The sequence below is a fragment of the Colletotrichum orchidophilum genome (assembly GCF_001831195.1).
Source record: "Colletotrichum orchidophilum strain IMI 309357 chromosome Unknown Scaffold_52.1, whole genome shotgun sequence".
Taxonomy (NCBI): domain Eukaryota; kingdom Fungi; phylum Ascomycota; class Sordariomycetes; order Glomerellales; family Glomerellaceae; genus Colletotrichum; species Colletotrichum orchidophilum.
In genome coordinates, this window is record NW_019173008.1 from 157,098 (window position 1) to 184,545 (window position 27,448).

At 53.5% G+C, this 27,448-nt stretch overlaps 9 protein-coding genes across 9 annotated transcripts; 5 read left to right on the forward strand and 4 right to left on the reverse strand.

Moving 5' to 3' along the window:
* Window positions 1–601: 601 nt before the first annotated feature.
* On the forward strand, window positions 602–2,977 carry CORC01_06789 (asparagine synthase; the record flags this gene model as incomplete). Its single annotated transcript, XM_022618428.1, has 10 exons — window positions 602–627; window positions 753–803; window positions 858–883; window positions 959–985; window positions 1,042–1,077; window positions 1,130–1,278; window positions 1,337–2,332; window positions 2,389–2,672; window positions 2,746–2,850; window positions 2,935–2,977. The coding sequence occupies 10 exons, from the start codon at window positions 602–604 to the stop codon at window positions 2,975–2,977; spliced, it is 1,743 nt and encodes a 580-aa protein (XP_022475078.1).
* A 1,218-nt stretch (window positions 2,978–4,195) lies between these two features.
* Window positions 4,196–5,513, forward strand: CORC01_06790 (mitochondrial outer membrane protein porin; the record flags this gene model as incomplete). Its single annotated transcript, XM_022618429.1, has 5 exons — window positions 4,196–4,240; window positions 4,382–4,504; window positions 4,603–4,633; window positions 4,778–5,295; window positions 5,364–5,513. 5 exons carry the CDS (start codon window positions 4,196–4,198, stop codon window positions 5,511–5,513), a joined length of 867 nt encoding a protein of 288 aa, XP_022475079.1.
* A 272-nt stretch (window positions 5,514–5,785) lies between these two features.
* CORC01_06791 (DnaJ domain-containing protein) lies at window positions 5,786–6,870 on the reverse strand (the record flags this gene model as incomplete). The annotated part of the gene is made up of 2 exons (XM_022618430.1): window positions 5,786–6,422; window positions 6,638–6,870. The coding sequence occupies 2 exons, from the start codon at window positions 6,868–6,870 to the stop codon at window positions 5,786–5,788; spliced, it is 870 nt and encodes a 289-aa protein (XP_022475080.1).
* Window positions 6,871–9,987: 3,117 nt separating this feature from the next.
* CORC01_06792 (uncharacterized protein) lies at window positions 9,988–10,476 on the forward strand (the record flags this gene model as incomplete). The annotated part of the gene is made up of 2 exons (XM_022618431.1): window positions 9,988–10,331; window positions 10,389–10,476. 2 exons carry the CDS (start codon window positions 9,988–9,990, stop codon window positions 10,474–10,476), a joined length of 432 nt encoding a protein of 143 aa, XP_022475081.1.
* Window positions 10,477–13,135: 2,659 nt separating this feature from the next.
* CORC01_06793 (uncharacterized protein) lies at window positions 13,136–13,327 on the forward strand (the record flags this gene model as incomplete). The annotated part of the gene is made up of 1 exon (XM_022618432.1): window positions 13,136–13,327. The coding sequence occupies one exon, from the start codon at window positions 13,136–13,138 to the stop codon at window positions 13,325–13,327; it is 192 nt and encodes a 63-aa protein (XP_022475082.1).
* A 1,079-nt stretch (window positions 13,328–14,406) lies between these two features.
* Window positions 14,407–16,425, reverse strand: CORC01_06794 (major facilitator superfamily transporter; the record flags this gene model as incomplete). Its single annotated transcript, XM_022618433.1, has 5 exons — window positions 14,407–14,595; window positions 14,673–14,815; window positions 14,901–15,222; window positions 15,304–15,824; window positions 15,885–16,425. 5 exons carry the CDS (start codon window positions 16,423–16,425, stop codon window positions 14,407–14,409), a joined length of 1,716 nt encoding a protein of 571 aa, XP_022475083.1.
* Window positions 16,426–20,473: 4,048 nt separating this feature from the next.
* CORC01_06795 (uncharacterized protein) lies at window positions 20,474–20,620 on the reverse strand (the record flags this gene model as incomplete). Its single annotated transcript, XM_022618434.1, has 1 exon — window positions 20,474–20,620. The coding sequence occupies one exon, from the start codon at window positions 20,618–20,620 to the stop codon at window positions 20,474–20,476; it is 147 nt and encodes a 48-aa protein (XP_022475084.1).
* A 1,496-nt stretch (window positions 20,621–22,116) lies between these two features.
* CORC01_06796 (uncharacterized protein) lies at window positions 22,117–25,592 on the forward strand (the record flags this gene model as incomplete). The annotated part of the gene is made up of 3 exons (XM_022618435.1): window positions 22,117–24,292; window positions 24,354–24,749; window positions 24,826–25,592. 3 exons carry the CDS (start codon window positions 22,117–22,119, stop codon window positions 25,590–25,592), a joined length of 3,339 nt encoding a protein of 1,112 aa, XP_022475085.1.
* A 318-nt stretch (window positions 25,593–25,910) lies between these two features.
* CORC01_06797 (DnaJ domain-containing protein) lies at window positions 25,911–27,277 on the reverse strand (the record flags this gene model as incomplete). The annotated part of the gene is made up of 2 exons (XM_022618436.1): window positions 25,911–26,985; window positions 27,108–27,277. The coding sequence occupies 2 exons, from the start codon at window positions 27,275–27,277 to the stop codon at window positions 25,911–25,913; spliced, it is 1,245 nt and encodes a 414-aa protein (XP_022475086.1).
* Between the last annotated feature and the right edge of the window lie 171 nt (window positions 27,278–27,448).

Below are 27,448 nucleotides of genomic sequence, written 5' to 3' on the forward strand. Positions count from 1 at the left end.
AGTCGGCAAGGTTAGGTAATTGGGAGACTGGTGTACTCTGACTGGCCACTTCACCAATGGGTTCGGGAGCCGAGATCGGCCCAGGGGAGCAGCTATGTTACACTAGCGCAGCGCAGTAGATTAGCGTATCGTGCAGGTGCAGCCAGTTACTGCCCTGTGGTTCAAACCTTGGGGATACTTTGACACAGAGTCGCAGACGGTCCTGACGGTCCTGACGGTCCCGACCTTATCAAGGCAGCGGCTACGGCCTCCGACAACCCAAGATTGGTAAAGTACCTTACCAGGTGTCACTGTGTCAGGGTTTTGTCGGATGTCAGGTGCTGGGGGCCTGGGGCGGATGCCATTGTATCAGAAGCGCGGTCCAACGACTCTACAAATGGAAAGGGTAAAGGAAAGAAATAACGATAAAATAAAAAAAACTGGGTGAAGCGCAAGAAGAGTCATAGTTCTTTCACTCCCAACCCTTCGCCCGGCTGCTCCCACCTCTTGCTCCGTATTTATTCTTGTCGGGACACGTCTTTCGCCTCTTCTACCTTTTTGAGTTGCAGTTCATCCCATACACATACCCCATCAACGTCCGTAGCTTCGAGAGACTACAATCATGTGTGGCATCTTCGCTTGTCACCGGTAAGCCCAACTACGAGATCGTCCCTATTTCGGCGCGGATGGAGGGGCAGCGCGAGCTACCCTCCCAAAATAAAATAACCCCGCCATGATGTCTCCTGACAATGCGACTAACTGTACGTGCGCAGTCACCCCGACGTCCAAAAGTTCAAGCCTACGGCTTTGAAGCTTGCAAAGGCGTAAGTCACCAACTGCCCATCCTCAAGGCGCATCAATTGACTCCCAATTCGCAGCATCCGTCACCGTGGCCCCGATTGGAGTGAGTTCTGAGTCACCGCGATGCGCGACTTCGACACCCAACCGAGAACGCAACTGACAAACCTCCCTTGTATAGGCGGAAGCGTCATTTCCAACAAGACGAGTAGGTTGAACTTGATCACAGCTATCCCCACCCCGTCAATTGACCGTCAATCGCAGTCCTATGCCATGAGCGTCTTAGCATCGTCGGCGTCGGTATGTCGTCCCTTTCCCAGACCTCAAATTCCGTGGCTGACCATCGCCACAGAGTCTGGCGCCCAACCCCTTACCAACGAGGATGATAGCATCGTTCTCGCCGTCAATGGTGAAATCTACAACCACCGTCTGATCCGCAAGTCCCTCAAGCACACATATCACTTCAAGACCGGCTCTGATTGCGAAGTCGTCATCCCTCTGGTGAGTCAACAACGCGCGCCAAAGACAACTGCAGCCGTGAGGGCTAACCATCTTTTAGTACATGGAGTATGGCCTCGACGCCCCGAAGCACCTCGACGGCATGTTCTCCTTTGTTTTGTACGATAAGAAGCAGGATCGGACAATCGCCGCCCGCGATCCCATCGGCATCACCACCCTCTACTACGGCTGGTCTTCAAAAGAGCCCGACGCGGTGTACTTTGCTTCCGAGTTGAAGTGCCTGCACAGCGTTTGCGACAAGATTGAGGCATTCCCTCCGGGCCACGTCTACGATTCTGCCACTGGCAAGACCACAAGATACTTCGAGCCCACCTGGTGGGACGCCTCAAAGGTCCCTGAGACACCCCTCGACCTCAAGTTGATCCGTGAGAAGCTGGAGAAGTCGGTCAGAAAGAGACTCATGGCCGAGGTGCCATATGGCGTTCTGCTGTCCGGTGGCCTGGATTCCAGTTTGGTCGCGGCCATTGCCCAAAGGGAGACTTTGCGTTTGAAGAAGGCGGCCCTGGAGGCCAACGGCGGCGCGCTCCCCATGACGGAGAACCCCGACACTGGTGATGGCATGGTCGGTATCGACGACGACAACAAGCTGTCCACGGTTACGTACCTTCCCCAGCTCAACTCCTTCTCCATTGGTCTTCCTGGATCACCCGACAACAAGGCTGCCCTCGAGGTCGCCAAGTTCCTCGGTACCAAGCACCACGTCATGACCTTCACAATCGAGGACGGCCTCAACGCTTTGTCCGACGTCATCTTCCACCTTGAGACATACGATGTGACCACCATCCGTGCCTCTACACCGATGTACCTCCTTTCCCGTAAGATCAAGGCCATGGGCATCAAGATGGTCCTCAGTGGTGAGGGAAGTGACGAGATCTTTGGCGGTTACCTTTACTTCCACGCCGCCCCCGACAAGAAGGAGTTCCACGAGGAGACTGTCCGCCGTGTCAAGAACCTGCATCTCGCCGACTGCCTGCGCGCCAACAAGTCAACCTCCGCTTGGGGTCTTGAGGCGCGTGTGCCCTTCTTGGACAAGGAGGTGAGTAGAGTGCGAACCTAGTAATGTAATTGACCTCGCTGACACTTCTTTCGCAGTTCCTCGAGGCCTGCATGAACATCGACCCCTCGGAGAAGATGATCACCAAGGAGAAGATGGAGAAGTACATCCTCCGCAAGGCGTTCGATACCACAGACGAGCCCGGCGCCGAGCCGTACCTCCCGGATAACATCTTGTGGAGACAGAAGGAGCAGTTCTCGGACGGCGTCGGATACGGATGGATCAATGCGCTCAAGGACAACGCCGAGCTCCACGTTACCGACGAGATGATGAAGAACCCCAAGCCGGAGTGGGGCAGCGACATTCCGGACACCAAGGAAGCGTAAGCATCATCCAATCTTTCTCCCTTTCCGTTGCTGTGAAGCATCAGGCGCCGCTGACACGCGTTTTGACAGATACTGGTACCGCCTCATGTTCGACGAGCATTACCCGCCGCATTGCGCCTCGACCGTCATGCGCTGGACCCCCACATGGTCCAAGCAGACGGACCCCAGTGGCAGGTGAGTCACAAGACCCGCGCCCCTCCCCCGGTCTCTAGTGAAAATGAATTAGCCAAGTCAGTTTGCTGACCAGTTGCATGACAGAGCCATTGCCGTCCACGAGCAAAAGTACGAGAACGCCGCATAAAGTGGTAATTTGGAGGGGAGACAACCCGTACCCTAGCACTTCACGTCAATGCGGGCGGATAAAGGTAGAGGCGTCCTGGTTTGTTGAATTATGTAGACCCTCAACAAGTTTGGAGTCTCGAAAAAAATGGGAATGGGTGTTGCAATTACAATCTGTTGTTGCGCCTTCATATTCTTGCAATTTGTGACATTAGGTGCTATGAAAAGTCCTGTGATGGCGTAGGCGTTTCTCACTATCTTTATACCTCTGGTATACCTTACCCAGGGCTTGGAGCGTCAGGGGTAGGTTTCTGGAGCTGACAGCATCCCAGAGCCTTCCCCAACTTCCATTGACTTTTTCCATCCAAGAGCCCACTTTGTGTGCAACAATGATTGAGTGTGATTGCCCGGGAATGTCAACTTAGTGGCAAGTGCCGGGTACTTGGCCAAATGAGCATCCACAGTGACTCAGTTGATCCCCAATGTAAACAGTGAAAGTGAAGGACAAAAAGAATTGGAAGTGAGATGGTGAGGTGACACCATGAAGTAATTCGAGTTACACCATGAAGACAGATGTATTGGGAGGGACCTATTGGAGGGCGGTGTGAAAAGAAACAAAGAGAACGGCAGGAAGCAGCAATGAAGTAGGTAGGTAATTGCCTGCTTCTCCTTGCAGGCTGACTGTAAGAATCTCACACCCGCTGATTCTCACCACCTCCATTCATTACCTTCCAAATTCAATCTTTTCACTTACTCTTCATTTCACCATCTACACACTCAAACACACAAAGTCCAACGAGCAGAAAGCAAAGACGAAAACACATAGAAAGCATTGAGCAGTCTTAAGTAGCCCGCACTCCTGGCAACCGACATCCACTCCCTTGGTGCTTTACGGATACTCTACCTTATTACGCTCCCCTGTCCATCAGAGTCCCATCTGAGCTTGCCAGCCGACCACGATCCCAACAAACCAATAGCAGATCCCCCACGTGCAGCCAAAAGCGTCCTAGTGCCGTCTCTCACTGCAAAGCTCCTCCGGACCGAATTGTGCCGGGAATCCCCGTCAACCAATTGATGCAACCAAAACATTTTCTCGAACAGCTTCCGTCCCAGTAGACCATCTCCTGAAAGGACACCTGCAACCCGCCTCTTTTCCACCCGTCGCATCTCGTCAACCGCTTTCCCATTGTCTACTCAATTTGCTCCCAAAAGTTCTTCTTCCCGTCCAAAACCAGCAATCATGTCTGTTCCTAACTTCGGAGACATCGCCAAGTCGGCCAACGACGTACGTGCTATTCTTTCCCTCTCCCTCTAATATTTTTTTTCGGGTATTCGCGGACGGGACGAAATCGAGCTCTAGGCTCCTTCCCCCGGCCGAGGTCATCCGCGACGAAGAAACCGCTCAACTGACATTGGCCCTCAATAGCTCCTCAACAAGGACTTCTACCACCTCTCTGCCACCACCTTCGAGCTCAAGAGCAACACCCCCAACAACGTTGCCTTCAAGGTCACCGGCAAGACCTCCCACGAGAAGAGCACCGCTGGAGCTGTAAGTTGCGAGCCACCATCTACCACATGACGACGTATCGGGCGTCGCATAAATAAACAAACCCGAATCTCAACTAATCTCGTCTCTCTCCAATCCAGATCGAGGGCAAATACTCCGACAAGGCTACCGGTACAGCAACCACCACCCATCGTTTACAGCGCTTGAATCTAAGCTTGGGTCGAATATATGGACGGCCTTACGGCAGTCCTGTCTCATTCGCAGCCAGCGTTTCGCCAGGATTTGCACATTTGCTAATGTTCTACACTCGCGCAGGCCTGACCCTCACCCAGACATGGAACACCGCTGCCGCCCTTGACACCAAGGTCGAGCTTGCCGACAGCCTCGCCAAGGGCCTGAAGGCTGAGGGTGTCTTCTCCTTCCTGCCCTCCGCTGGCGAGAAGGCCGCCGCCAAGAAGGGCGCAAAGTTCAACCTTACCTTCAAGCAGAGCAACTTCCACAGCCGCGCTTTCTTCGACCTTCTCAAGGGCCCCACCGCCAACATCGACGCCGTTGTCGGCCACGAGGGATTCCTCGCGGGTGCCTCTGCCGGCTACGACGTCAACAAGGCCTCCGTCACCGGCTACGCCGCCGCTGTCGGCTTCCAGGCCCCCACATACTCCGCTGCCATCACTGCCAGCGACAACCTCAGCGTCTTTGCTGCCTCCTACTACCACAAGGTCAACTCCCAGGTTGAGGCCGGTGCCAAGGCTACCTGGAACTCCAAGGCCGGCAACAACGTCGGTCTTGAGGTTGCCAGCAAGTACCGCATCGACCCCGTCTCCTTTGCCAAGGTGCGTAATTTTACCCCGCTAAGCGAATCTCTTGTCTGGAATCATTGCTCACCAATCTCCGCGTACAGTTCAAGGTCAACAACAACGGTGTTGCCGCTCTCGGCTACAACGTCCTCCTTCGCGAGGGTGTTACCCTGGGTCTTGGTGCCTCCTTTGATACCCAGAAGCTCGACCAGGCAACCCACAAGCTCGGTGCCAGCTTCACCTTCGAAGGCTAAGCCTTTATTCGCCACATGTATTCTTGACGAGGAAAATTCTTTCAGCTCTCTCCGGCCGGGTAGCGAACCCAATGCTCTTCTGGTTTCATTTAGAGGCTCCGGTCTAGTGTAGATTAGTTCGGGGAGTAACTGAGTTTGGTCGACTGGGAACTCGTGGTGTGTCTGCATTCGCTCGCTTCGCGGTGATGTGGATATGTTGACTCGATCGCGTGATTTATGTCTATCCCAGTAGCTGTCTACTTCTCGCTGAACAAGCTTTATTGCTTGATATCTTATGATTTTGCATCTTTCTTCTTCCGGCGCAATCCGCCAGTAGCAACATAGGGTATGAAAAAGGAAAAGAACAAGATACCGCTGACCACCAAGAACGCCCCCACAGACGTCTCCTGCGGTCCGGTGGGGACCTGGGTGCCCAAGATCCTATGCGACCGCCGCGAATCCTGCCTCTGCTGCGTCCGAGTATGTGTCTGCGGGTCAAAGTGCCGCGGCGCGGCGGACCTCGTGTGCCTGTATGGATCTGACCCGGGGCCCATCCCGGGTTGCTCCTTTTCTGCGCCGGTGCCGGTGGAGTCCTCATGGGCCTCCCTTCTCTTCGCCGACTGCGCGCCCCAACCCCCGGACCTGTAGAAGCTCGGGGGCGGGCCGCGGAAGGTGGTCTTCCGGCGGGAAAGGCCTGATGCCGGGCGCCCTCCTGCCGGGCCTGAGCTGCTGTGGTAGGAGCCGCGTCTGTGGCCGCCGGCGTGGTGGGCGTGTTGCGAGGAGGAGGGGAGGGAGCGGTCGTAGGCTGCTCGTTTTGCGGGGGTGCCGAGGACGGAGTAGGCTTCTGCTATTGCGTGAAATTTGCGGGATGCGTTTGGATCGTCGCGGTTGTGGTCTGGGTGGTGGTTTTTGGAGAGGGCGTAGAAGGATCTGGGGGGGAAGTTGAGTTAGCTCTTTGGGCTTTCGAGAGGTGGTGTTGGGTTTACTGTGGGTGGGTAGGTATGAGAAGCGTTGGGTATAGGTCGGGGGTGGGGAGGGGGGGTGGCTGCTTTTAGTTGTAGCCATGTGCCGCTTGAAGATGACCCAGGAATTCCATGCTGCCTGTCCAATTGGGTTGGATAGACCAGTCAGAACATGGCACGCACTTTTTGATATCAGACGGCGAGGCATCGTGAGCGACCTTCAAGGTCTCGTAGTGGTTCGCGGAAGCGACGTCATCTCGAAGCGCACGCGATGTCGTAAACGTACGGCGCGGAACCCAATCTCGGAGGCGAAGCTGCCCTGGTCCGGCAGCTGTCTTCGTTGTCGTCGACAGGGCGCCGCCGGCGCGGCGGAGGGTACGGGCCGCTGCGGGTTGGAGGAGCCGGGGGAGGAGCATGCCTCATGCCCGTTTTTGATGTGTTTGGTGCTCCGTGACGATTTGACTACGAGATTCAATTGAAGGGGACAGGAACACTACGGGTGGTAGGACCGGCCGAGCTTCGTTTCGTGCAAGGGTGGGATGTTGGTGAAGGAGAACGTGTTTGGTTCGGGATCTGGGTCTCTCGCTTTGCTCGCGCGCGCTCGGGACGGAGTAGTGACGAAATCGATGGTGCTCTCGTCGGTCGGTGGATCGGAGCTAGGTGGGTACCCCTGCCACCACTGGGGATGTGGTGCTGATTACATAATAAACGAACCAACGTTCTGCAGTGACGGGAGAGACGCTTGCCATTCCAACCGGAGGAAAGTGGCACGACAACCCTCGGTTTCTTCAAGTTACCTTAATGTAAAGCAACACCTCAATGCCCTCGGAATATGAAGAACAAGTTACTTGTGATAAATGGTCGCTTTTCTAGGTTCAGGGGCTGGGCTGGGCTATCTTGTTAAAATTGCTACGGTAGTGACTCCTACTCAGTCCTGGGAGGTCCTTCGGGTAAGTAAGGTTGTGTGAGCGACTGCTCTCGCCCTCGATCTTCCGCCTTTCCACACAACCTAGGAACATAGGAGGCCGCACTTTATGATGCAGTCTTGTTGCCTTGAACCTTTTCTATTGACTACTGATGAGCGCTGAAACGATGAATATGAGAAGAATCATCCCGCCAAGGCCCACACCCAGACGGGCCCTCGGCGCCCATGACAGCATGGAGCTGAAGTCGTCGTTGGTTCTTGGGCAAATGTACGAGTTGTCTGCTCAGCCACAACGGCAAAGCCGTCAAGGTCGCAACCGCCCAACATGATAAGAAGAATAAGAAATAAAAATAAAACTTGCGCTATATGAGGCGCTGCCAGGGGCCGATTTACCGTGGATACCCTGGCCTGTATACGTTCTGAACCTTGTGGCTTGTATTACGCTGAAATTGCTTACAGTATAATTGGCATGCTATAAGTGTCCATTTTAATAAAGTGTTATGACTATTCTTATTAACGGCTAATGTATTTTGCCCAAAAAAGGATCCTAAAGCCCGCTTGATCCGATATGTCTAGCACAATCAGCCGGCTTCAATACTCCAGCCCTTGCGCCAACTTGCCTGCACCTGGGCGATTTTACCTTCAGCTAAGCGTAAGCAAGCAAGAGCTGGAGCAAACTTTGTGCTGCCTGCCGGTGTTCCTTGTGATCGTGCGTTGATTCCCGTCTTTTAGCGCGGTATTGAGCATATGACCCAAGTATATAAGGGATGCATGCCTTCCGGTTAGTGTCGTACGCCTTCTATACCGAGACTTGACCTTCCAAGTTTGACCTTGCAACTGGACCGAGTCCCATCGAGGTGGATGTAGCAACCGTTGCCGCGTTACCTCGTATCCACCTTGTCTTTGATTCTTTTCCAGTGACGAGTGTGCGTACACACCGCCTTGATTCCGCGATTGTCATCATGTCGCGGCCTGTACGCCTCCTGTTGCGCGCGACGAAACTTCTTCATCTTCAACTGGTACTTGGAGTACTTCCTCTTGAACTCAGAATTGTCCTACTGCTTGCGGGCCTTGCACTCGTCCTCCTCCTTGCGCTTCGCTTCAGAGATCTATTACGGCCCGTATCTATAGTGCCTTTGTCCTGCAGGTCCTATTAGACCTCCATGGCGCCGCTATGAGTCTAGACCTCGTCAGGCCGTGAGACCAAGCTCTTGTTTACGTGCGGGTCGAGATAGTTTCGTGAACTGTCGGGTAGGGTGGTTGCACTGGTTATGGTAGTCTGCTGGGTTGCCGGGAGGTCCTGCGAGCCCGGTCCGATGGCCGGGCCAGAACGGCCTGGTAACTTGGAGATGGCAACCGTGAATCGTCAGTCTACTGTGGTTGCAGGCCAAAGTAGAAATCCCTGTTACATATATACGGGGCGCAACGAGGGTGCTCTACCAATTATCTAAGCAGCGGTATTTTGACGCGTCACGCATGAGCTCAGTTAGTCGTGTTGCAGCAATTCACGACCAGTGGATCACTGCCCGCAAATACAAGGCCAGGGATTAAATTAACTCATCATACCACAGTTCTGTTGCCGGTTCCGAACATAGTCATTTCAGGGTATCGATTGGTATAATAAATAAACAGGCTTTCAAGCAAAACGTTATGATAGGTCTTGTATATTGATGGGTCACGATGCGAGCGTCTCATACCGAGTTGCAGTGGATTACACTTTCACCCATGCCCTGGTTTATCGGTGGATATCCACACGTCTTTTTGCTGCGCCACCTCTGAGTAAATGGGGTTCTGTTGAGCATCTGTGATGCTGATCGTAGCTTGCAGACACTTTGCAGGATCTCCGATGGCAAAACACATCTGGACTGGTCTCGCGCGCGGGTAAATCTAACGAACCGCTGAGATGTGGGGAAGCTTGATGATCCTTGCATGCTGCATCGCCATTAGGAGAATCAACCGATGCATCATTCGAGGGTCTTCCGAGATTGGTCACACCATCCCCAGGCGCGGGTAATCGGCTTTGACATCCCGAGTCAGCGTCCGGACCGTCCGACGTAGGAAGCCGAGGTCAAATGGACAGCTCGAATTTTTTAACACTCGCAAATCTGAGGACTTCGGAACCGAACCAGGCGACACGGCCGAATTTGTCCACCCCCAGCGCTCAAGGATAAAGTGAGGTAAGCAGGATGGGTGACCAGTGACCACACAAGGCAGGTGATCGATCAGACGAGGTACAGCGTGGTATAGCAGAGTAGTCTCGGCCCATTTGTCATGATCTCGTCTATGTAAAGTCGGCGCGCGTGAGCCTAATGGGGCAATTCCTCTACATACTTGCAGGGTATACTTTCTCTAGCTACTGGAACAGGAATGTGGGATTGTATTATACATCTTTTGCTTAATCACGCAACCTTCCGATAGTTCTCCATCAAAAACCAGGATTATGTTAATTGCGCTATGGGTAAGGAGGTTCAAAGAAGCGCTTATAGAAATGTATTAATACACTCTTGCTCGCCCAGTATCCCAATTCCCATCACCCAGCAAGCAAACCTTCACTCTCTCAACTCACCGCCAGCCAATACTCTTTGACTTACCCGCCTCACCTGCCATCATGCGCGCTTCCACTCTTCTCGCCGCCGCGGCCTCGGCCCTGACTGCCTCCGCTGCTCCGATTGCGAGCTACACGTGGTCCATCACGAACTGGAGCGGCGGTTGGTACGGCATCGGTTGGGCCAACTACCAAGTCACCGCTCCTGCTGCAACCAGCAACGGCGTTACCATCCCCGCTCTGTCTCTCACCTCGCGTTGTGAGCCTTGGGGTGCCGAGGGCACGGTGAGGGATTGCAGCGATTTGATTGCCAACAACAACGATGGCCGAACCTACACGGGCAAGATCGGGTCCTTCGACGACGGCGCAGTCTCCTACGGAAACTACACTTTCAAGTCTGGCGACAAGTAAGAGCTCGCAAATGCATCAAAATTATACACGTGACTGACTGGGATTGTTCGTAGGACTTACTCGGTTACCGGTACTATCAAGGGCGTTGAGAATGGCGCGTCTGCGTTCACCGTTTCGGGTCTGCAGCTTACTCAGCTTTAAATACGCACATCCACTGAGTTGCTCTCCAAAAACCAAGAGGCCTCGGCACGCCGTCATGATAAGCTTATAGCGGAAGGTTTAAGCACAGACGGGGTTCAAAGGAAAGTCGTCGACGCACTGCGAAAATGTACTTAGTAGTAGTGGGTAAGCAGGAGTGTATGTCACGGTCTGCTTTTGCTTGATTCATGTTCATATTTGAGCTGTTCTTAGTAACCTGGCGAACATATCTGTTTCTATGCCTGGATATTTTCTGTCTGTGACGTCGTGCGTAGATTCATTGTGCATGAGTGGTCGGTCTTTAAATCCGTTAAAGTTACCTGCGTCTACCTTAGGCGGGCCCTCAAAGGCTGGTATGCAGATCTTAAAACCTAGAAAGGTTGAACTATTTAATACCTCTCTACCTATGGATATCTTATTAGAAGAGAGATTACACGCTTCCCTGTATACAGTACCGTCATAGTGCCCCGCAGTAAAAAAGTTTACTAGCTACTTTCCTAACGTAAGGGTAACACTTGAACCTCTCATAGGTTGCCAATTCGCTTCTAGCAACGTGCAGCTATATTGCTGGCAAGTCTGAGATCTAATGAATTTCAGTTAAGCATCATACGAAATGTTGACGGTGTAGTCCAGAAATGCGGTCTCAGTTCGAAGCTTTATCTTGTGCACGCAAACGTCCGAGCCGGAGATGGCAGCCACAAGGTACCGATGTGACGTTCGTTGGTCGGGGCATTCTGGGCTGAAACCTTCCCGGAGCTGCGGCGTGGCCCCGGCGGAACTGCCCCCAGAATGTCATCAGGGTGAGTCTTGCCATGTCTATAGGGCTTATGGGAGAAGCGCGACAGTATACTCGGCCAAATCAGGCCGTCTAGTAAGTCAAATCACAAGACCTGTCGGACGGCTAAGATGTCCTCTAGAAACATCCATTCCTTAGATGCGATTTGATGCAAAGCTGATCCAATGATGGCATCCATAAGCCTAGACAAGCCTGACGGACCTGATATAAACGGCCCCGTGGTAGCGCGACCTATCCCAGCGTATCGATATATTCTATTCTGTCTGAATTCAAAATGCTGAGTCGTTCCATCTCGGTTCTTCGGTGGGAGTGCAATGGGTGTGGGGTGTCCATTTATATCGTTATCAAAGCTCTACCAAAGTTAAGCAAAATGTACTGCCACATTAATTGATAGCTGCGTGGTATTTTAAGTCTTATATCGTGGATTCGAAATATTCAGTTGGTAAAGAGAGTTAGAATTTCCAAGTGTAATTGACGTAGTCTTGTAGAAACATGTGATCTAGCTAAGCTATTGATACACAGTCAATAAGTCAGCAATTAAGTAACGGATAATGAATAAAGCGGTGGCTAGGTATTGATAACGATGTGTCAGTGTCTACCGGCTCCGCGGGTTGTAGTGACTCCTTCAGCGACAGCGCAGCCGTATCCTAGTCACATTTATCTCGGGCCAAGACCTAGGAGTGACAATGGGGTCGAAAGTGCCGAGAGGCATAAGAAGAGGGAGGCGTCGAGAGACCCTCGTGTCTGATAGCAGACTACAAATGTTATCGCAAAAGGATTTAATAAGCGGGCTGTCGGTCAAAAGCCGGGGAGTTAGGTACTACCAAGACGCCGGTATACACTAGAGATTAGAGAGTGGGTCACACCGGAAGCGTACGACAACCCTACACCCGTGTCGTAGCCTGTCTCGCCTTGATTTCAACCATTACACATCTTGTACGGGGTGTCTATTCAAATCTGTATTCTTCTAAGGGTTTCCCTGTCTACTCTAGGTCGGCGGCGAGAGAGGGTCCGTCGTGGTCCCCGGGTGCGTGGATTGCGCAAACGCGAATACGTCAGCGATGGAGCAGGAGCCAGTCCAGTCCAGCAGCATTGCTCTGAGGGACTCCTGTTGCCTACAGCGCTCATTACGGCAGGCCGCCTTTGTTGAATTATTCGTATACCGTGGTGTAGACCAATCCTTATATATTGCTTTGTATGGTTGGTTGTGTACGTTCAAAAGTCCTGTTTTCCCACTCATTTAGCTTAATCTTTGCGGGTTTCATTTACGTGCCATAGGCCTACGGTCACTCACTCCATCCAGAACTTGATGTGTTAGGTAAGTATTAGATTGTCACCCAACTCAGAGTTTTACTCACAACAAACTGAATGAAGATTACCGCTTATTGGCTTTTCCAAGTCTGAGATAGAACTGCCTTGGTTCCAGAGGCTGTAGGTAGTAATCCAGGATCCTGCTGGAGCAAATAAGCGTAGTTTCTCTTTTAGCAATTGTATGTCTTTTTGCAAGTTTTCTGTTGAAACCAAAATGAGAACCGATTGCGAGAAAATGACTTTAGAAATCGTTTCTCGGTAAACTCGGATGGTGTAAAGAGCATTGGAAACCTTAGTAAATGACACTGACTCAGCTATTTGACAGCACGGTCTGACGATGCTGACAATAGTGGATTTGCTCAATGCAATGCAGGGGAGACTCTGCCAAAAACATAGCTCAATTGGATCCGTAACAGCCGGCGATACGGAGATAAAAGGTGGCAGGTTTCGACCCTGAGGAACAGGACGGTAGAGCAAAAACATTCATCTCAATCTCGCATTATCCCAATAGTCTTCTACCAGCAACATCAACCGCACCCAATTTCAACAGTCAAAATGCAGATTAAATTCTTTCTTGCTACTGTTTTCGCCTCCATGGTCTTGGCGACGCCTGCAATCAAGCAGTTAAGCTCTCTTGACCACCCTAAGCTCGTCGGGCGTCCGAAAGGTGCAACCACTCCCTCAGGAGGCAGCTGCTGCTCTAGCCTTGAAGGGCTTTGCTCTAGTGATTGCGTAAGTGATGAATGAGGCCTTCACCACGATTTGATGAAGAGACTTATGAACGTTTAGTGCCCAGACGGATGCCCCCGCGTCTAGAGTCCAAAGCCAAAGATCTGAATACACTTCACCCAAAGTCGAGCCCCAACGCGTCCTCACTCCTACATCTATTTTACTTGCAACTTTCAGAACTACATGAATTAGAAGATTAGTACATACACTACTAAAACGGAAATTAAGGGCTTTCTTTTGAATATAAGTTTATCACAAAAATCAACAAGTTGGTAGTTCTGTGGCTGGCGGAAGTGAGATGGTGAAAATGCGGGAGGTTAGGGACATGTTGGATGTATTCAGATCTGTAAGTCCCCATTGTAGAATGTTGTTGAGTTGGCACCCTTAGGTTGGGTCTCCTGTTCAAAAGGATGTCCAAATGGAGAAAGTTGGTTCCAGTGATTACTGTCACATTCAAAGCCTCGATAAATCAATATCACGGAAAGACTCCCGCCTATGAAATGCCTCAGTACTGATAGCTGGATTACATGGAAAAATCATATGCAAAGAAACGTATCACAAAGCGAGGTATCGAGCGGAAGGCATAAATAATGCTAAGTGGCTTGATTCAGCTAAGAAAAGATCCCTTACGGGATTGTGGACATACAGCCCGTACGGAGCGAGCCCACAGAATGGCCGTTCTGTGGTAAGCGGTATCCGGCTGCAGTCTACTGGGCAGCGCCACATATGGCGCTGCGACAAAATACAATAAAAAACACGGCTACGTCGCTCATAAGTCTACTCTTATATGAGAAGTTAAGATATAAGGCTTCAAAGTGCGACAAAATAGCTAGCTCGCTTATTATGTATGTTAGTCTTAATACTTAACAAAAGGCCTAGCTAATAAAGTAAGACGGTTTTATACAATAGATAGACCTTCTCATTGTTGGCATATTATATTCTAAGAGCTCAGAATGCGATGGATTCGTGCCCTTTGGATGTCTACCATCACGCGTCACGATTCCGATGCAACTACTTGCCAATAACCGGCTACGACCGTCCGACGGAGCCTTGGCAATGACGGAATCGGTTCCTCTGAGCATCAGCCTGACGATGATCTACTTATGAGTGCTACGCAGGCCGCGCGGGCTTGCGAAAAGTGCTGCGATAAGAGCAATGCCGGCAAAGGTAGTGGATGCAGCAAATGCGTACCGAATGCCCTCGTAGTATACGTGACGGGCGGGTAAGCGCACCTCCGCTGGGAGGGTCTTGAGGACTGTCACGGAATGCCGAATCTCATCGATGAGCTGATTGGAGAAGAACTCTCGTTAGCATCTCCACATCAACCTTCCCTAAAGACCGGTAGGAACAAAGAGGAACTTACCTTCGACTTGTCGGGGATGTTACCGAGGGCTTCGGGTAACCGCACACTGAGTGTTGTTTGCACGATGGCAGAAGATATTGCCACGCCCCAGACTGTACCCAAAGAGCGGACAAGATACACGGTTGAAGCCGAGACCGCATGGTCTGAAGGAATCGCGCAACAAGGTCAGCTAAGCTTCAAAGGGACTCTTGTGGCGATCCCAAAAGGATTCTCAGTAATCAAACTCACCAGCGTGGTCAAATGAAGCCAGGGTTGTGAAGAGGATCGCGGGGTAGATGATTCCCTGCCCTAGATTCGCAGGAAAGATGTAGACCAGATACTTCCACTGAGAGTCCTGGAATTTGAGAGCCGTGACGAGCGCGTTCCCGAACAGCATCAGGAACGCGCCAGCACGGACGAGCCAGATGAGCTTGCCCCAGCGAGACATGACGATGCCCGCAAATAGGCCCCCGAGAGGCGTTGCAAGCGATGGGATTGCTAATCTCGCGCCGGCCATGGTCGCTGAGTCGAGCAGGACTACCTGGAAGAAGAGTGGAAGCATGAACAGGTACTGAACATCCAGACAATGTCAGCAATCATCGGCAGCCAAGGTTCGACGAAATTTGGCGTCTTGCCTGCGCGATCCACGTACCGCATATGCCGCGAGCCCCGCGCAGACATTAGAAATCTGCGTGAGAACCGGCAATTTCCCTCGGAGCATCCTCAAGGGAATGACGGGTATGGCCTTGGTCCGCGCCTCGATAAGCACAAACAACGCCAGCAAGAGCACGCTGCCCACGAGCGTGCCGATGACGATGGGACTGCCCCACGGCAGCTCATTACCGCCCAAGCTCAGGCCGACGAGCTGCATGGAGATCGCCACAACCAGGAGAAGCGCCCCAGAAACGTCGACCCTCGACCAGATGGCCCGGACGTCGCTGGTGTCAATGTCGAACCCACCCTCGGGATTCCTGATCACGAGAGCACCCAGAACAAGCGCCACGATGGAGATAGGTACCTGCAGCAGGAAGCACCAGCGCCAGCCGATGTGATCGGCGATGGAGCCCCCGAACGAAGCACCCGCCACGGCGCCAAAGCCGAACATACCGTTCTGCAAGGCCTGATACATGCCCCTCTTGCGGAAGGGGATCATGTCAGAGTTAACAATCGTAGCTGTGCCCTCGCGTCAGCCTCCTCCCGTAATAGATCAAGGACATGTGGACCGCGGCTCACCCATCGTCATCAAGCCGCCCCCTCCAAAACCAGTTAACGCGCGCATGCAGTTGAGCAACACCACGTCGCCTGCTAGTCCGCAGCCGAGACATCCCAGCCCGAATGTGACGCTGCTCACAAAGAAGCACACCCTCCTCCCGAAAATGTCAGAGAAACGCCCGTACAGCGGCTGAAACGCGGTGCTGGTGACGAGGTACGATGTCGTCAGCCAGCTCGCCGTGTTGGCGGCGTCGAACTCGGAGCTGATGACGGCGTAGGTCGCCGCCGTGATGGTTCCGTCAAACCCGTAGAGGAAGACGTTGGCCATGATAGCGAGCTCGATCCACGCGAACCCCCGAGGCGGTTTCCAGGACTCACCGGCCTCGACTGCGGCGGCCGGGTCGCGGAGGAGGGGCTGGTCTTCGCGAGCAGTGGCTACGGCGGCGGCCTCCGAACTCGGGGCGGCATACGGAGGCGGCGGTGATGCCGGTTTCGGAAGGATCGTTGGTGCCCCGCCGACTTCAATGTCTGAGGAGCGGGGCCGGGAGCGCGGGCTGCTCATGGTTGCGGTTGGTTTGAAGAAAATCTTCCAGGTGGAATGACTGGGATCCTCGCGTGGGTGTGAAACAACTGCACGTGCGGATTGTGAATGGGCAGGAATGGGGAATTTCAAGCAGGGAGAAGAGATAAAACCTCAGAAACTGTATACAGCCGCGGTATCCGTAACTTGAATGGCAACCCCAACGATACTTCAAGTTTAAACACCGGCCTGCAAGACAGGGGTATGGCTTGATGACGGCAAGCGGGATAGAAATCTCTGCGCTACCATGACTCCCTCCCCGAGGGGAAACCGGCGTGCTTGGGCCGGAAAATGTCCGTCCCAGCGCGTTAGTGGGGTCCACCGGGTGCCGGGCCGGATCGACTTAAATCATCGAATCCCCTGGACTGGAGTACATGATGGAGGTACACGCATTGCATCATCAGCATGTAAAGCACGCAATCAAGATTGCTGGGTAATACGGAGCTTGTCGTTTTCTGTCTGTTGTCCCTATGGGCTATAGTACTAACGAGACCCTGGCTATCCCCACAGACGGAGAGCCGCAGCCGCTTCCGAACCACCGGGGTTGTATATTTACGACCGATGACACCAAAGAACCTCAAGGTTCCCAGATTTGAAAGAGCTATGCCCGTCCCAACATGAGAAGGTCCTCAAACCCTTATTTGGCCCTGCTGGAATGCCCAAGCACGTGTCAAGTAACTTAGAAAAGTTTCAAGACCTTCCCAGCACTGGGTACAACACCGGGTCTGTATCGAATCTACTTTCCCCAGACAAATGCAAGCATCCGCCGTCCGATATGAGTGACTGCAGCAAGCTAGACCCTTTTTCTACGCGGTAAGTGTGATATCATAACTCGCTGGAACTCTGGTTGAGTGAAAGGCACCGGTGTGTATTTCCACGATGCCAAGGGATTCCGAGCTTTGTACATGAATACAGGGGCGAAGATGGCTACATGTAGATGAGCCATTGACCTCAGCATGGGTAAGCCCAAAAAGCTGGAAAAAGAGATATAATTTGGAAGAAGAGGAAGAGAGGGGAAAGATCTAAGCAATTGGATATATCACTACTGCAGCTTGCACAAGATTGCAAAAACGAACCTGTGTTGAGGTCTTCTACCACTGGATCTCTGGATCTAGCGCTCACATATGTCACTAAGTTGAATATACCTGCTCTTCGCGATGCGCAAAAAGCCATAGAAGAAGCTGGCACTCCTATGTTCAACGCTCCAACGCGATCTCGCATGGAGCGTCACCCAAGCAATCACTCGTACACCATCCACCCTCACAGCCTCCGCGCTGCTATACTAGTGTCCCCCCGGCCCCAGCAGACTGGGATTTTCACTCCCGCCCAGAACTGACCGCCCCACGAAACCATCCACGCCACCGCGGGCATGGTGGAGCCTGGGTTAAAACTTCCTCGCGTTGTCGATGAGGAGATGCGGTTGATCCAGATTTACCAGCCTATATCCCAGGGACTTCACTACTTGGGGCACGAAGCCGGAGCAGCAGTGGACTGCCAACGACACCTGTGAAGGTAAGAGTTGCAACGTCGATGTAGCGTAAGAAATCTGCTGTCGACAGCATCAATAGAGCTCGATATTGCAACTGGTAGGGTTCTCTTCGAATGGTTGAGTCGATTGCACGTCGCGCCCAACGACAAGTTACATAGATACTCCAGGCAATCTCTCTTCCCTTAATACGGAAAGATGTCTCTCAAACACACCTACAAACCTCGCACAAGCCATCTTGCGCATCAGGCTCGGGCCCAGACTGACTCCCGCTGCAGCAGCTCCGATGACTGGGAATATCTCATGAAGCCTCGAAAAGGATACGTGTCGCGGGCGACTACATTCACATCCGCTCGCGACGCCCGCTTGCAGGAGGAAGATTCTTTCCCTGGATGTTTCAAGGTCGCCAGGTGACCCACACCCAAATGGTGAAGGGAAACCTCACTGAGAAGCTGCTCAGAGACGCCAAGAGCGCCTAGAAAGGGTGGTCCGTCTTCCGGTTCAGTGAGTGACGCAAGGTCAATGACCTCTGGACTGGATTTGAGCCTTGACGAAGCCGCCGACTGTGTTGAAATAGGGACAACACGAATGGGGATCGCCAAATCTGAACGTAGCCGCCCGCCTGTCATCCACGCACTACCCTAGGTAACCGCATCCTGTTCTGTTGGCCCGATGACATCGAGTTCTTCTTGATATACATCAAGTTTGACCGGTTCCCTGTCGCAAAACAAGACTTGTAAATTGATCCGCGCATGACAGTGAGGACGGTACTTATCGGCGGAGTGGTGAAAGCTGCTTTTCAGCTAGGTGGGCAAGCCTGAAAAGTGGAATGTTTGTCACTCTGGGAACTGTGATTACGTAACAACGACCCACGTCACCTGACAAATAAAATCGCATTCGCCGCAGAAATTTTCCAGTCCTTATTTTTGTCCATCACCAAAGACAATACTCCGTCGTCGACATCACTGGAGGATCAGACGAGCGGCAGAGAACGTTCAACAATGTCAATCAATGGCCTTATGCAGGCCGTTTATGGAATTGAAGATTGAAAACGTCTGCAGGTGCCGTCTGGTCCCCCAGCGTCATTCAAGGTATGTGAACACTCTTCGGTCGGCATACCCAACCCTCCCGTCTTAAAGATGATTTGGATTAATCTCCATTTGTATTTGATATCTTATTAAATGATTTTTATTCACACTGAAAATTCTGAAACGACACTCTTGTTATCTTTTTCGTCCGCTATTTGGGGAATGTTTCGTAGACTAACAAGACCGTCAGGTTTACAATAACTCTTCTCTTACCGAAGCTTCGTGTGTCGAGTTGCTTGGATTATTACACTGGGAAAAGTTAAACTTTATCTTTATAGTTGACTTCAATGCAAATATATATCCTTTGATTAACTCAATACCGTCCCATGCGTGATTACTCGTTTGATGCTCGTGGCCAAAGACAATAGAGGCCCCGGATACTTGCGTGATTCGTTCCTTGGCAAAATCCCTCCCAGTCAGTCACCGAGAAGTCGGCGATCCCCGGGGGCGCGGCGATGCAGGCCCCATCTCCGATGGATCACCTCCGGGCCAATGGTGAACCTGCGACGACAACAAGCCACGATGGGAAGCAGGCAGGCGGGCACTCGCGCGGCTCTGCGCCCCCAGGGCTTGGAAGGCCTCGGGATCTCTGGTGAGCAACAGCAGCAGTTCGTCCGTGGGCGGTTCAGATGAGCCACTGAGTGAAGAGGGGGTTTCTGCAGGTCATGAACAAGTGCCGGTTTAGCCTGGCTGGACGGGACCAATGTCTACGAGATTTCCGGATGGCACCCTCGCCTTGGAAAGCTCACCTTAATGCAGCAAATTAAGGGAGCATTTCCTGTAAGCAGACTTGGAGGGGGTAACTAGTCTGTTTTCCTCCCAGAGGTGTTCGTAGAGTCAAGGAAAGTTGGAACTTGGCAGTGGGCGGGATGTTGTGGCTGACAATCAGGGCCCGTCTGAGAGGCCGAATTTGCTTCCCAGTAACTGTTGTTCAAACCATGAAAGAACTCGGTGATGGGGTTTGAGACTCTTTAGTGAGGTAGCGAGTGTCTTGGGCAACTTTCGTCTCCATCGACAACGAGCCCAGACCAGGGCCAAGCAATGTGGGGAGGAATCACTTGCTGAGAACCGTTCTTCACGCTTCCCGAGAAGTTCCAGCTTCCAGAATACCTACATTGTATGGCTAAGCAAGCACAGAGTGCGGCGCCTTGATGGGATTGGGCGCATCTGCGAGTGGCTACCTGTACCATGACGACACCAGGCTGCGATGAGGTGGGGCAGAAGATTCCAGGGTTCAGACTGTGAGTGATGTAGCGATGCGAAGCATCTTTGAAGTATGCCGCCACGGACACCGTCTGAGCTGTCAAGAATGTCAAGAATGCTAGCTTGGCCTTTCCCGAGGTTTAAGAATCTACCTTAACGTTATTATAGCCTCGAGAGTTGCGTAACGCCTCATTCGTCCATTTTTCGCATGATGTGCAGATCAGGCTCGAGCCGTGCTAGGTGCTGTTCTCTCTCAATCTTTCTCGCCTTTCCCCCAACTCGCGTCTTCTCTTGAAATGTTTCCGCGGGGTATCTTTTTCTTCTCGATTGTCCAGCTGTCCCGAATGACAAGGGTAGGGTACGTATGACAAGGCCGCCCGGGGATGTCATGGCCTGTCATTGCCCTGAGCCGCCCACCCTCCCTGCTTCGGATGGCGTGCCGCACCAAATCTGCCTGGTCACAAGGCTGCCTGGCGCCGTGATCCTCTATGCTGGGAAGTCTGTCGTTTTTTGTTGGGGAAAAATGCGGTTCTGACTGGTAGTGGGTATACTTGTCCGCTTCATGTCTCGCTTGTGGTCATTTCTCGGTGACAGTAGTTGCGTGAGCTGTCGACTGACCGGGAGCATTTGATGTTTTTTTCTTCTGGGGTTGAGTTCGGAATTGAAGTGGACAACGTAAATGACGTAAGAGCTTTGGTATCGCTAGCCCTCCGACAAGCCCTCGATAACAGGCCTGGGATGTTGGTGCCGGTACTCGTATTTTTGGGGTCACGAAGTTTCCAGGACCAGGCTGCCTATAGGTGTACTACGTATGCCATTAAAACGAACAAACAGGTAAGAGAATGAGAAACAAGCGCCTGATTCGGGTTAGACGCAGGTACTTTGCCTCCCTTTGCGCCCTGGTTGTTTCTAAACGCTTTGGAGACTGGACCCAAATAGTGCAGTAGGCGGACTGAGGGTCAGAGGTGACGGTGACATGGGACACCCTTCGACATTCCGTGTCTCGCTGCACATTAGTACTGCAGTAGCAGTCCCTTTCCCGTCCGCTGACCTTGGCCGGACCGTCTGGAGTCCTCGTAAGTCCTGACCTGAGCAGCGGGCACCGACACGACCGGGCCCAGAAACGAGGTCTGGCTGAGCTCCCGTCCCATCCATCCTCAGGGGAATGCCTCAGACTGATCATCAAGAGGCCCTTGAGGACAAGGACAAGAGTCGAGGGAACGCTAGGATGTAGGAGGGTAAGAAGGTATGAACAGTAGGTATTACCCACCTGCCGCCCTGCCCTGTTTCTGCTGTTTCTGTTGTTTCCGCTTTGGCAGCAGCACTGTGTGATCCTGCCCGCTATTGCACTTTCCCATCTCAGCCCAATGCCAACCACGGGTGACGGACAGGTCGCCGGGCTGCCCCTCCATCTCTTCGCTTCCACGGTTCCTTGCCGTCCCTCCACTCCCCTCCCTCCCCCGCCCACCCCTCTCTCTTCTCTCACTCCCGAACGCTCTACGCTCGCTTTCTCTGTCCTTCTCCCGGGCACTTCCCTCTCACATCACCCACCTTTACGTTGGCTAGGCTGGAATCGACTGGAAATACGTCTATTGGTGTGTTCGATAGACAGATTCCCATCTTCCCACCCAACCAGAGGCGGTCGCAGTCCCACCAGCCTCCTAAATAAAAGCAATCTGATACCACGTACACCCGTAATCGAACTAATAACTACTCGTCTCCGTACATGCACACCATTTAATCCGTGGTCTTCCCTCCGTCATCTTCGCACATTCTTTGTTCATCCCCCCGCCTGCAAACCTACACCACCCAAGCGAACCGTTGTCGCCCGTTTTGACTTCCCCGGCCGCTTCCCGAAAACCGCGTTGTCCTGCGACGCCTCCATCGCACTTAGCGATGGCTGGAGTCTACAGAGAGACCACCCGAGTCTACCGGGACCCGACTGAGTACTCGTCCGATGAAGACCGATACAAGACCTCCACAGTCCGCCGTTACAAAGTTGCGCCAAGCCGAGTCGAGAGGGTCGAGCGCACGGAGCGAGTCCAAGTCGAAGAGGACGACCGCCGATCACGATACTCCGGCTACCCGCTGCGCACCTCCGGCGAGTATGGCTATGCTCCGGATCGCCCGCGCTCTGCCTTTGACTCCCGAAGCCAGGTCGTTGAGCGCACGGTAACCGAACGCGAGCGCGAAGTTATCGACCCTTACAGAGGTGACACCCGCAGCGTCGTCTACGAAAAGGAATACGAACGTGAGCGTGAGCGCGCACCCCGCTTCGATGCCGGTCGCTTCGACGACGTTCGCAGCGTCGCCGATAACCGCAGCGTTATCGAGGTCGAGCGGGAACGCGAGCGTGTCGACTGGGATCGCCGCTCTAACCATCGCCACCACCATCATCACCATGAACCCGAAACAGAAGTTAGGGTCGACAAGCGCGTCGAACGCCGTGAGGATGGAGACGTCACGGTCGAGAAGCGCGTGGAAGAATACCGTGACGATCATGGCGGAGCAGAGGTCGAAAGATACCGCAAAGAGACCGAATTTTACTCTCCCGTCAGCCCCCCGCCAATCCCTCAACCCGTCATCATCCGTCAACAAGCCCCGGAACCCCAAAAGATCATTGTCCAGGAAGCTCCGCCCCCCGCACCCATCATCGTGCCCCGTCAAGACCCTGGTATCGTTGTCTTGAGAGAGCGCGAGTCCCCTCGCGAGGTTGTCCGCCGCGACCCCCGCGAGGACGAGTACTACTACCGCCGAGAGACAAAAGAACTTGGCCCGTATCGCCGAGATGAGCGTGAGTACCATTACGACCGACGAGGTCGTGGTCGCGGCGACTACATAAGCGACGACGAGGATTACTACATGAAGCGGACTGTCATTCGCCGAAACCGAAGCTCCAGCTCAGACCATCACCACAAACGCCACCTTGCGGAGGGAGCCCTCGCCGGCGCCGGTATCGCTGCGCTCGCTGCCAGTCGAAGAGACAGCCGTGGCGAGCTTGGCGCCAATCGTGGAAGCAAGGTCCTCGCCGGTGCTGCCATTGGTGGCCTGGGCACTGAAATCATTCGACGAGCTCGCAGTGCGTATGAAGATACTTATCACGACGATCACTACAGGTCTCGGTCAAGATCTCGCAGCCGTAGCTCCCGTATTAAGACTGGCCTCGGCATTGCTGCTGCCGCACTTGCAGTTGCAGGTGCTGCAAAGTATTATCAGAGTGGGAAGATTGAAAAGGAAGAAATGCGTCGTGGTCGAAGCCGCGGCAGAAGCCGCTCTGTCTCAAGCTACTCTGTATCTAGATCTCGTAGTCGCAGCCGCAAAAGCAAGAAGAGCCGCAGTCGCTCCGTGGCCAAGGCTGCCGCTGCGACTGCCGCTGCCGCGGGCTTGGTACAGCACTTCCGCAACAAGTCCAAGTCTAGGAGTCGCTCGCGGTCTAAGTCTCGCATCAGGACTGGAGCGGAGATTGCCGCTGCTGGTCTGGCAGGCGGAGTCGCCAGCAAGATCTATAAAAATCGCAAGGAGAAGAAAGACCGCGAAATAGACCGCGAACTGGACGAGCAAGATTATGAGGAGGAAGTCCGGCGGGAACGGCGTGAACGTCGTCGGTCGCGCAGCAGGTCCCAGGCCCGCTCTCTATATTCCGAGCCGCGCAGCGCTGATCCTGAGCTAGGCTTAGTTGAGTACGGAACAGAACCGCTGCCTTCCGACCCGCCCTACCCGCCGGACGACGGGTATGAGTCTGCAGCGAACGAGAGGCGACGCCGTCGGCACCGGCGTATGTCTGGCGATGATTACGACGGCCACGAGCCGGCGAAGAAGAGGAGCAAGAGCCGGTTGAGGGACATGGCGGCAGCTGCAGTTGGAACGGGAGCTGCTGCGATCGGATTCAAGCAGTATCAGAAGAAGAAGGAAAAGGACGAGGAAAGACGGTCGAGGGAAAGAAGCGCCCGATCCCGCTCTAGAGACAGATCCGTCACACGCGAAAGGACTTATTCAGGAGAACGCGACTATAGCAGAGAACGTAGCACAGACGACAGGATGCGAAACAGGGAGCGAGAGAGGGACCGCAGAAGTAAGAAATTTTCGTGTCCGGATACACACTAACAAACGAGTATGACTGACGGTTTTGACAGGGTACGAAGAGGACGCTCGGAACGATGAGTACTACGACAACTACAGCCGTCCTCCCTCACCGCCACACGCTTCCGGCGGCTCATTCTATCCTCCACCGCCAGCAGCCGCTGCGGGCTTCACTCAACATCCCAACATCTCAACGGCCAACCTGAGAGATCAGTACCCGCCGTACCCGTCGTCGGACTCGGTATATCCTCCGGGACCACCCCCAATGGGGCCGTCTCCACCGTTGGCCACGGGCGGGGCCGGCGGCTATCCTCCTCCTCCCCCTCCTGGTGGCCCTCCCCCATCAGGTGGCCCGCCGGGAACGAGATTCGGTCCTGACCATGTGAGTGAAGACATATCTCGTAGCGCCTCACCACAAGCTGTCCAGCCAGCAGGTTTGGGTCGTGAGGGTGGGTTGATCTAATCGTTGTTTCCTTTGTGACTTTTCGTCGTTGTGTCTGTACTCGAGGCTGACTGATGATGTAGATGGTCTAAAGTGGCGAGAGCGTGTCAAGAAATTTCTCCCAGAATCTCTGTCCCGGTCTCGTTCTCAATCTCAACCCCGATCTCGGTCTCGGTCGTTATCTCCAACGTCTTCATCGGTGTCAAGCGCTCTGTCCGAAAGGCGTCCTCAAACTGCACAGCACTCTTCCTCCAAGTCTGTTGCATTTACCTTGTCACCTCAGTCATCTCAGACCTTGCGGCTGCACCGCTTAGTTCAAGAGCAACACGCCGAGGAAGAGGCCATGAAGGAGCATGAAGTTCCTGCCCTCAGTGAGGAACAACTGGCAACTTTGAACCCCGTTCTCAATCGTCGACGCTCCTCCTCGGATCCACCTAGCAGCAATTTGGTGTCCCGTCGCCGTAAGCGGGGAAAAGAATCGCCTTCCGAATCGGAGGACGACGTTGAAGTTCTGCCCGACCGCTTCGATCCCCAAGGACGGCCCGTTGGCGGTGGAAGTTCGGGGGCTACGAGATGGAGACAAGGAGCTTTCGAAAGCCAGCCACGAAACGGTAACGGATGGCATTCAAGTGGAGCATGGGCTGTCGGCGGTACAGATGGCGACGCTGTGCAAAGGATTGCGAGTGACATTGAAGGGATGATTACCGGGCAAAGTAGTTGGAAGAGCCTGCTGAAGGATGTGGTTGGAGTGGTTCAGGAAGTGCAACATGGCGGAGACGCGCGTAGGATAGAGAACAGTGATGATGAGGATCATGACGGCCGACGGAGGAGACGGAGGAAGAGTGGATGACGATTTATGACCTTTTCCTTTGGACCTTTTGCATGAATTTTGCGACGTCATGTATTGGCGCTTTTTTACATCCTCAGGACCTAGACACGATATGATGGAACAGATAACGAATTATGACTCTGGTTCGAAACATTTCAGTAGACAACAACCTAGGATACAAGCAGAGTTTAATGATTGTGCTATGCCAGGTATGACAAAACACTCGAGGAAACTTCGAGGTTTCAGACAAAAACAAGTACTTGTGTTATGTGGTTGGGCCGTCTATTTTCTAATCTCTCACAAATTCATCTACAGGGCATCATTTTTTTTTTTCTTTCATCATAATTCGTCGTGCACCGCAGGCTTCTCTGGCCGCCCGCTGTCCTTTTGCAAGTCGACGCCGACCTTACCCCGCCACTTTTGGAAGACGCTCCAAAATTCCTTTTCCATGCCCGACTCCATCTGGTCGGGAAGCACGACGACATAGTCGACGTACAGGTTGCCAAACTCCGTCTTGTGGTACACGCTGTCGCCGTCCTCGTGGAAGATTGGCATACCCTCGCCCTTGACTGTCTCGATGTGGCCCGGCTGCACGACGCCGCCCCGATCGCGCGACAGCCGCACGACGTGGCCGTCGAGGTGCGTCAGGTTCCGCGTCCAGTCGCCCATCCACGCCTCGCGCAGCGAAAGTACCTCGGTCCAGTACAGGTCGTTGTCCTTGCGGCGGAAAAAGATGCCGTCCACGTGGTCCGGGTTGTCCTGCGCCAGGTCGGGCTCCTTTTCGGAGAGGGTGACGATGAGGTTTCCAGCGACGTAATCCGGGCTCGCGTCCGCCTCGTTCTCGTAGACGATCTGGCTGTCGCGGCCCGCGCCGCGGGCGACGGTAAGCTGCACCGTCGTGGGCTTCCTCACGACGCGCGCGCCGCCGCACGTGTGGCACTTGTGCTTGATCTCCTGGCCGCGGCCGCCGCAGGCATCGCACTGCATCTGGACCTGCTGGAACATGCCGGGAGCGAGCTGATGCTTGACGATGCGCACGCCGCGGCCGCCGCAGACGCCGCAGGTGTCTACTTTGCCGTCCGACGAGCCGGTGCCGTCGCAGTCCTCGCAGATGTGCTGCTTGTCCCACTGGAACTCGGTGTTGATGCCGTTGTAAAAGTCGCGGATAGAGATGCCGATGCGGACGTTGACGTCCTGGCCGCGGCGCTGGCCATGGCCGCCAAAGTGGCCGCCACCGCCGAAGAAGCGGGAGAAGACGTCAAAGGGGTCGTGGCGGTGGCCGCCGCCGTTCTGCTGCTGCTGCTTCAGGCCCTCGTGGCCGTACTGGTCGTAGATTTTGCGGCTTTCGGGGTCGATGAGAGCTTCGTAGGCCTCTGAGACTTCGACAAACTTGTCTTTTGCGCTGTCGTCACCTCTGGATGGGGGAGAAAGAATCTCTTGTTAGCTTTGTGCAATGAGTGCAATGATTGGGTAGGTAACGTCCTATCGGTAAGGAGGAGATGAGGAGGAGAAGGAAGGAAGGGGAAAGGAGCATACGGGTTCTTGTCGGGGTGGTATTTCTTGCTCAGTTTGCGGTAGGCGGATTTGATCTCACGATCCGAGGCCGTCTTGCTGATGCCTAGGAGGTTGTAATAGTCCTCGGCGCAGAGGGTCAGCTGGACGAGGCATAGGAGCAACAGCACGAGTGCTGCCCCTCGGAGGTACATCGTGGCCCCCCTTTGGTGTAATTCGAGACTAGATGCTCAGAAAATGTAAAGCCGAGCGCATGAGAAAATTCTCGTGAACTAGTAGACCTTGTGGTTTTCTCAAGTCCTAAAGGAATGAAGACAGACACGGACTTGTCGAAAGAGAAATCGAGTTGCGAAAGGAAGGAAAGG